The 9,913-nt window shown below is 40.6% G+C and overlaps 1 protein-coding gene across 1 annotated transcript in view; it reads right to left on the bottom strand.

Annotated features, from left to right (window-relative positions):
- Positions 1-310: 310 nt before the first annotated feature.
- ZYG11B (zyg-11 family member B, cell cycle regulator) overlaps positions 311-9,913 on the bottom strand; it is a 49,004-nt gene continuing 39,401 nt past the window's right edge. The window contains exon 13 of the mRNA XM_065881647.1: positions 311-501. Coding sequence (XP_065737719.1) covers positions 311-501 — 191 coding nt within the window. The remainder of the gene's footprint in view (positions 502-9,913) is intronic.

Here is a 9,913-nt window from a genome sequence, read left to right as displayed (position 1 = left end):
CTAAGGGTCCGTGCAAACTTCCTCATAAAACTGTAGAATTTTAAGCACAAGTAAGTTCAAACACTGAAGGATGTGGAAATTTTCCTAAAAGGCAATGATCAAGGAAGAGACTCTTCTCATCTGATAAGTTAAAAATCACAAGACAAATCAGAGACTGTTCACATGGGCAGTACTGTACATTATCAATCCCGTACTCACTTTATGACTCTTGTTGCAGAAACCCCCAAAACATCAGAGAGGGTAAGATATTCCAAGTGAATCTATCACAAAAAGAATTTCTGTGATTCAATTATCCAATTACCTATAGCTATCAATTTAGTCTGGCCTGGGGCTGCTTTTTACAGGGAGGTGGTCTTCCATGGCGTACAATGTGTTTCTCTAAGCTGTCCAGGATGGCCACAGCAATCTGTTGGACATGAGGATCAGTCTGTTCATGTTCTTTGATGTTGTATAAATGCTGCAATCCTCCTTCCTCAATCAGCATGCTGCAATACCTTGAGGCTGAAAGAAGACAGGAGAAAGACCTTTCCTTAAAAAACTTAATTTTTTTTTGTGGAATAATTTTATTTTTTTGCTTAAATTTAAGCTGTTTTGCTATTGCTCACTAACATAAGTTAGAGCTTGAAAAATATCTCTGTAATGATGTTATGCCTACACTACAAGGCCCACACATAGATCACAGATAATACACATACCATTTTATATATATATATATATATATATATATATATATATATATATATAAATCATAACCATAGACAATCTTCTTTGACCCCCAAATCATGAGTAAGATGGGTACTGTTACACTTTTATGCATTTCCTATGTTAAAAAAAAAAATGTAAGGCTTCACTTGGGGCACAATGGTTAAGAATCCGCCGGCCAATGCAGCGAACACGGGTTCGAACCCTGGTCCAGGAAGATCCCACATGCCGCGGAGCAACTAAGCCCGTGCACCACAACTACTGAGCCTGCGCTCTAGAGCCCGTGAGCCACAACTACTGAGCCCGCTCGCCTAGTGCCTGTGCTCTGCAACAAGAGAAAGCCTGCATGCAGCAACAAAGACCCAACGCAGCCAAAAATAAATAAATATTTAATAGCAGTCATATTGTACATGCAGTATTCATTATTTTTAAATATTTTTTTCCTTTCGCCTTTTTTTACACATGCCTTTTAAAGTTTTTTTTAGTTTTAGTCATATTTATTTAGTCATATATAAAATTTATAAAGTTTATTTTTTGTTTTAGTCATAAAGTCTAATTTACACACAATAAAACACACCTAATTTAATCTATAGTTTTATGAGTTTTGCCAAACGTATACACTTGTGTAACCACCAACACAATCAGGATATGGAATATTTTCAACAACTAAAAAGTTTCCTTGTGCACCTTTGAAGTCAATCTCCCCTGCACCCTTCATCCCAGGTAACCACTGTTCTGATTTCTGGGATACAGACTTTTGCCTACAACTTCATATAAATGGACAGCATGTAACCTTTTGTGTCTGGCTACTTTTGCTCAGCATGATGTTTCCAAGTTGTTACCTGTATGTAATCTTTTTTTGTTGTTCTAAGCTGAGAAGTATTCCACTGCATTGAATACGTCACGTTTTTAATGTTATTGTACTGATGGACATTTGTTGGATGTTCTCTCTCCCTGAGCATTTCATTACAATGACTAAAATGCTATAATCATTCTTTCACAAGTTTTTTGGGAACTTTTCATTTCCTGGATCTTGAGAAAATACCTAAAATGATGAGCAAATGCTAAATGTATGTTTATTTTTTTATTTTATTCTTGATTTTTATTTTATTTTTTTATACAGCAGGTTCTTATTAGTTGTCAGTTTTATACACATCACTGTATACATGTCAATCCCAATCTCCCAATTCATCGCACGCCCATCCCCCACCACCACCACTTTCCCCCCTTGGTGTCCATACATTTGTTCTCTACATCTGTGTCTCAATTTCTGCCCTGCAAACCGGTTCATCTGTACCATTTTTCTAGGTTCTACACATATGCCTTAATATACGATATTTGTTTTTCTCCTTCTGACTTACTTCACTCCGTATGACAGCCTCTAGATCCATCCATAAAAGTATGTTTAACTTTATAAGAAATCACCAAATTGTTTTCTGAAATGGTTGTATAATTTTTCATTCCCATCAGCAATGAATGAGAAAGTTGCTTCACGTCCTCATCAACACTTGTCATTGTCCACCTTTTTGATTATAGGCAGCCTTCCTAGCAGGTGTAAAGTGGCTTACACCTCACTGTGGCTTTAATTTATATTTTCAAATAACTAACGATGCTGAACTTTTTTTTTGCCATCATGACAGTATCTTTATTTTTTTAATTTTATTTATTTATTTTTTGGCCATGCCCTGTGGCATGCGGGATTTTAAGTCCCCCGACCAGGGATCAGACCTGTGCCCCGTGCAGAGGAAGCATAGAGTCTTAACCACTGGACCACCAGGGAAGTTCTGAACTTCTTTTAATGTGCTTATTGGCCATTTGTATATTTTCTTTGAAGATCCTTTGCCAATTTTTAAACTGGGTTATTTTCTTTTTTACTATTGTCTTTATATATTCTGAAAACAAATCTCTCATCAGGTATATAATTTGCAAATATTTTCAACCGTTCTGGGAGTCGTCTTTTCACTTTCTTGATGGTGTCCTTTAAAGCACAAAAGTTTTAAAATTTTTTATTAAATCCAATTAGACTACTTTTCTTTTGTCACATGCTTTTGGTGTCCTATGTAAGAAATCACTGCTTAATCCAATATCATAAAGAGTTATACATATGCTTTCTCTTAAAAGTTTTATATGCTTATGTATATGTAAATGTAGTTCTTATACTTAGGCCTGTAATCCATTTTTGAGTTAATTTTTGTATATGGTATGAGGTAAGGGTCAAAGTTCTTTCTTTTACATGTGCCTACTCAGTTTTCCCAGCACCATTTGTTTAAAAACCTGTTCTTTCCCCACTGAATTGTCTTGGCACCCTTGTGAAAAATCAATTAACCATAGATGCATGGTTATTTTTGGACTCTCAATTCTATTGCATTGATCTATTCAACTATCCTAATGATGTTGAGCATTTTTCATGTGCTTATTTGCCATCTGTAAATCTTTGGTGAAAAGTCTGTTCAACTCTTTTGTCCATTTTCTTGTATTCTTTTCTTATCATTAAGTTTTGAGAGTACATGGTATATTTTGATCACAAACGCTTTATCAGACATGTGATTTGAAAATTTTGACCCAGTATGTGCACTGACTTCATTTTCTTGACAATGTCTTTCAAAAAGCTGAAATCCTTAAGTTTGATTTGTTCATGTCCAATTTAGCAGGTTTTTCTTTTTCTTTTTTTTTTTTTCTGTTCTGTGTGGCTTGCGGGATCTTAGTTCCCCAACCAGGGATTGAACCCGTGTGCCCTACAGTGGAAGTGTGGAGTCTTAACCACTGGACAGCCAGGGAAGTCCCTAGTTTTTTCTTATGTAGATCATACTTTTGTGCATATTTAAGAATTTGATCTCAACAGATGCAGAAAAAGCTTTTGACAAAATTCAACACCCATTTATGACAAAAACTCTCCAGAAAGTAGGCATAGAGGGAACTTACCTCAACATAACAAAGGCCATATATTACAAACCCACAGCCAACATCATTCTCAATGGTGATAAACTGAAACCATTTCCACTAAGATCAGGAACAAGACAAGGTTGCCCACTCTCACCACTATTACTCAACATAGTTTTGGAAGCTTTAGCCACAGCAATCAGAGAAGAAAAAGAAATAACAAGAATCCAAATCGGAAAAGAAGAAGTAAAACTGTCACTGTTTGCACATGACATGATACTATACATAGAGAATCCTAAACATGCTACCAGAAAACTACTAGAGCTAATCAATGAATTTGGTAAAGTAGCTGGATACAAAATTAATGCACAGAAATCTCTTGCATTCCTATACACTAATGATGAAAAATCTGAAAGTGAAATTCAGAAAACACTCCCATTTACCATTGCAACCAAAAGAATAAAATATCTAGGAATAAACCTACCTAAGGAGACAAAAGACCTGTATGCAGAAAATTATAAGACACTGATGAAAGAAATTAAAGATGATACAAATAGATGGAGAGATATACCATGTTCTTGGGTTGGAAGAATCAACATCGTGAAAATGACTCTACTACCCAAAGCAATCTACAGATTCAATGCAATCCCTATCAAATTACCAAGGGCATTTTTCACAGAACTAGAACAAAAAATTTCACAATTTGTATGGAAACACAAAAGACCCCAAATAGCCAAAGCAATCTTGAGAAAGAAAAACGGAGTTGGAGGAATCAGGCTCCCTGACTTCAGACTATACTACAAAGCTACAGTAATCAAGACAGTATGGTACTGGCCCAAAAACAGAAACATAGATCAATGGAACAGGATAGAAACCACAGAAAGAAACCCACGCACATATGGTCACCTTATATTTGATAAAGGAGGCAAGAATAAACAGTGGAGAAAAGACAGCCTCTTCAATAAGTGGTGCTGGGAAAACTGGACAGCTACATATAAAAGAATGAAATTAGATTAAAGATTGACAAAGGCCAGGAAATTAGATGAAATTAGTAAGTCAGAAAGAAAAACAAATACCGTATGCTAAGACATATATATGGAATCTAAAAAAAAAAAGTGGTTCTGAAGAACCTAGGGGCAGGACAGGATAAAGACGCAGACATAGAGAATGGACTTGAGGACATGGGGAGGGGGAAGGGTAAGCTGGGACGAAGTGAGAGAGTGGCACGGACATATATACACTACCAAATGTAAAATAGATAGCTAGTGGGAAGCAGCCGCATAGCACAGGGATATCAGCTCCATGCTTTGTGCCATGTCCATCTAGAGGGGTGAGATAGGTAGGTTAGGAGGGAGACACAAGAGGGAGGAGATATAGGGATATATGTATATGTATAGCTGACCCACTTTGTTATACAGCAGAAACTAACACACCATTGTAAACTAATTATACTCCAATACAGATGTTAAATAAAAAAAAAAAATCTGCCTAAGACAAGGTTACAAATATTGTGTCACATTTTCTTGTAGAAACTTTTAATAGTTTTTGGTTTCATATTTAGACTTATGATCCATTAAGAGTTAAATTTTTAAAAATTACTTATTTATTTTGGCTGTGCCAGGACTTAGGTGTGGCATGTAGGATCTTTAGTTGTGGCATGTGGGCTTCTTGTGGTATGTGGACTCTTAGTTGCAGCGTGCATGCAGGATCTAGTTCTCCAACCAGGGACCAAACCTGGGCCCCCTGCACTGGGAGCTTGGAGTCTTAGCCAATGGATCACCAGGGAAGTCCCAAGAGTTAATTTTTGTATACAAAGTATGAATCAAAGTTCTTTTTTTTTTTTGCAGATAGAGATACACTTGATGCAGTACTGTTTGTTGAAAAGACTCTTACTCCTCTATTGAATTGCTTTGAACTTATATCAAAAACTAACTAACCAGGGGCTTCCCTGGTGGCGCAGTGGTTAAGAGTCCACCTGCTGATGCAGGGGACACGGGTTTGTGCCCCGGTCTGGGAAGATCCCACAGGCCGCAGAGCGGCTGGGCCCGTGAGCCATGGCCGCTAGGCCTGTGCGTCCGGAGCCTGTGCTCCGCAACAGGAGAGGCCACGACAGTGAGAGGTCCGCGTACCACCTAAAAAAAAAAAAAAAAAAAGCCAAAGTGTACAGAGAAAAAAAAAGAACAAAAAAAACCTAACTAACCATATGTGTATAGGTCTGTTTCTGTACTCTCTATTCTGGTCAATTGTTCAATTCTTACGTTTATGCCTGGACTTCCAATTGGTGTCTGAAGTGAGGGCAGTTTTGTGGGACTGAGCCCTTAACTTGTGGAATCTGACACTATCTCGAGGTAAACAGTGTCAGAATTGAACTAAATTTGTAGGACACCCAGTCAGTGTCGGCTGAGAAATGGAGAACTTTTAGGTGGGATGTGGAAAAAACACATATCAGAATTGGTGTCAGAAGTGGGATTTGCTATCCTGGTCCTGGCTTATGGAAACATGTGGTTAGGGAACAGAAAGGATAAAAAGGTGAGGGACAAGGAACCTCTGGTTCTTGGGTGGCTACTCCATGATGTGGAGTAGCAGCTGTGCTGCAATCAGTTACTAACAGTAAAAGTTACCAATGGAATTAATTTTTTTATTTATTTATGTTTTTAAGAGTTTTGTTAAATGTTTTTTTAATTTAATTTTATTTTTTTGCGGTACGGGGGCCTCTCCCGTTGCAGAGCACAGGCTCCGGACGCGCAGGCTCAGCGGCCATGGCTCACGGGCCCAGCCGCTCCACGGCATGTGGGATCTTCCCGGACCGGGGCACGAACTCGTGTCCCCTGCATCGGCAGGTGGACTCTCAACCACTGCACCACCAGGGAAGCCCAATGTTTGTTTTTTTTTTAAAAAAATATTTATTTATTTGGCTGTGTTGGGTCTTAGTTGCAGCAGGCATGCCCCTTAGTTGCGGCATGCAAACTCCCAGTTGCAGCATGCATGTGGGATCTAGTTGCCCAACCAGGGATCAAACCCGGGCCCCCTGCACTGGGAGCATGGAGTCTCAACCACTGTGCCACCAGGGAAGTCCCAACCAATGGAATTTAGAGATGACTCCAAACCTGACCTGCAATTTTTTATCTAATCAAGGCAAAGATTGACAAAAGGCCAGGATTCCTTGGCTTGACTCCTTACTGGGGACTTAAAGCCTTTTGCACAAGAGTGGGTAACTTAGGAAGTGGAGAAGTTCCTGGTGAAGTCCTGATGTGGGCTACAATTAGAGAGTTTAAAAAAAAAAGTAAGGATTGACAGGATTATGAAAGTTGGGAGTGTTTTTTTAAAAAATTTTTATTTATTTGGCTGTATGGAGTTTTAGTTGCAGCCCATGCGCTCTACAGCCTGCGGGCTTAGTTGCCCTGAGGCATGTGGGATCTTAAGTTCCCCGACCAGGGACCGAACCCACATCCCCTGCATTGGTAGGCAGATACTCAACCACTGGATCACCAGGGAAGTCCTGAAAATTGGAATGTTTAAACAGACTTTATGTAAAGAAGTTGTGTCTCCTTTGCCTCAATATTTTACGGAAATGAGTATTATGTCTGGCTGGGGAACACTCTCCTACCTAGTACTATAAGACCAACATCTGTGGATGATTACAGTTAGGAATATAAGGGTTAAAAGAATTAAGGTAAAAGTTTGTAGGAGAATTGGTACGGTTGAACAGACTTTATGTGAAGTGGTTACATTTCTTTTACCTGATGGTATTATGAGAATGAACATTTTATTGACTGGGAAATGTTTCCACTATCTAACATCATAAAACAGAAAGCATGTAAATCTACCTTTCAAGCAATGTTAATTGGGCATGCTAAATGGGAACCAGTAAGGTTGCCCAAGCCAATGCAATGTAGAATAGAAGCTGGAGTGCTGGTAGGGACAAATTCTCTGTGCCATAGCCCTATGTGAAGGACTGACTGGGGTTTATGGCAAAAGCCTGTGAGTGCCTACCAGAGATGATTACTGGGACTTTGGACTTGAGAATTTCCATTTGAGGGGCATTTACTACCTTGCTATTTGACATTAATTGAAGCTACCCTCATGACTGAAGGACAAAAAATGATCTTCAAACCTTAAATACCCAGGACGTTTTGAGTGGTGTCAGAGAAACACTCTAATGGGGATGGCAGTGCCCAGAAGAGTTCCATGATAAAACGGAATTGGTTTATACAGGATCGTGCTACCTGGAGAATGCAAGGAGATACTCATGAGCAGGGAGCCTCTTTCTCCCTAGTCAGTCCCTAGGACTGACTTTGGAACTGCACAAGGAGCTGCCAGATTGTATAGTCACTTGGACAGTGCCCTATAAACAGCTCTCCAACAACCAACAAACAGATGCTTGGTTTATGGATAGCAGTTCCAAGGTAAACAGACAACATCCTGTTTGGAAGGCCACCATTCTGACTGAAAAAGGTAAAACCAAAACAGCTCTGTGGACTGAACTGCATGCTGTTTTCCCATCCTTTCCCAAGGATGAAAAACTGAATAGTGGTAAAAGCCTCTGTTTGGGTTTTTTCATGGGCAGTGGCCAATGGTCTAGCCGTGTAGGCGGATACAAGGGCAATGGAAACCTGGTCATTAAGGCAGGACATATCTGTGCCCATCAGAAGAACTCTCTTCCATGTTCAGAAGCTGACTGGAACTGACAAGCAGATATCCCAATGTGCTTGCTTGAGGTGGCCACCTGAGTCCCTGAGATGAGTGGATATGGAGGAACTGCAGCAGTGCAGAAATGGACTGAATCTAGACATATTCCTCTTGCATTTTGAGGCACAAAGCGCCAGAGTCAAGGAAAACGTTTTCTATCCCTACAGTGTCCAACGATGGGCAGAGAGACATCCTCCTCAGAGTAATAGTTTGACAGAGAATTGGAATGGGCAATTAAAACACTAGTTATCTAAAATCGGAGATGGGAGGGAGGGGGGAGATATAGGCCTGAAGGGCTAGCTTTTACACCTTCACAAGTATATGAGTGGAGCTAAAAGAATGTCCCCGCTAGGGACTTCCCTGGTGGAGCAGTGGATAAGACTCTGCACTTCCAATGCAGGGGGCATGGGTTTGATCCCTGGTCAGGGAACTAGGTCTTACATGCATGCCACAACTAAGAGTTTGCATGCCACAACTAAGGAGCCCACATGCCGCAGCTAAGAAGCCCTGGAGCTGCAACTAAGGAGCCCACATGCTGCAACCAAGGATCTGGTGAGCTGCAATTAAGACCCGCCACAACCAGATAGATAGATAGATAGAACGTCCCCACTAGATATTCTCCTGTTTTTCTGGGGAACCTGGGGGAGAGGGAGTGGGAAAGGATGTTGATATGATTATGTAATTCTTGCTAAGGGAGGATACTGGTATAATGACTATACTTTTTTCTTCTTCTTCCCCATATCACAACGTTTTTTAATTCCCCTACCTGGTGCAGTGGTCACAGAACCAGGGCTGCAACTACAAATGTTGGAAGCAGGGATGATTCCTAAGCAAGAAATTGTAGCTATGTTGTAAACTCTTTTTGTCAGGATTCCCAAGGGCCTAATGGGTTGGGTTATGCCTTCATTCCATCTGGCAAAATTGGGAATAACACTGAATGCAACTATATTGCCTCGTGGTAAAAACAGCCCGCTAGTTCTGCACCTATGTAATCTTACCCTATCTGAATGACAGCGGACTGAGGGGGAGACACTTGCTAGACTAGTATTGCTGTTGGCAATCTAGACCAACACAGTGGCCAAAATTAATGTCCCTTCCAAAGGTGGAAAAGTTTGAGTGTACATGAAGAGAAGGAGGAACAGGAGCTGAGGGTACAGGAATGAATAAATAGGCTATGTAATAAGAGAAATTCAATATGACATTAACACATCAAAAAAGACTCAGAGCGGGGCCTCCCTGGTGGCGCAGTGGTTGAGAGTCTGCCTGCCGATGCAGGGGACATGGGTTCGTGCCCCGGTCCGGGAGGATCCCACATGCTGCGGAGCGGCTGGGCCCGTGAGCCATGGCCGCTGGGCCTGCGCGTCCGGAGCCTGTGCTCTGCAGCGGGAGGGGCCACAGCAGTGAGAGGCCCGCGTAATGCAAAAAAAAAAAAAAAAAAAGGCTCAGAGCAAGAGATGATATTATTTCTTAGTTAAAGAGCAATATATGGCTTCACCCTAAGACCATTCTGCTTTTGGAGCCTTACAAAATCTACTGGAAGCCTGCAAACCTCAGTGGCCTTGCCCTGGGAGACATCCCACTCTGTCACCTCATTACCGTATGTCAAAAGGGGATCCTTATGAATGACAAAAGATACTCCTAT

The sequence above is a fragment of the Phocoena phocoena genome, chromosome 1 (assembly GCF_963924675.1).
Source record: "Phocoena phocoena chromosome 1, mPhoPho1.1, whole genome shotgun sequence".
Classification (NCBI taxonomy): domain Eukaryota; kingdom Metazoa; phylum Chordata; class Mammalia; order Artiodactyla; family Phocoenidae; genus Phocoena; species Phocoena phocoena.
This window is presented reverse-complemented; position numbering and strand designations above follow the sequence as displayed.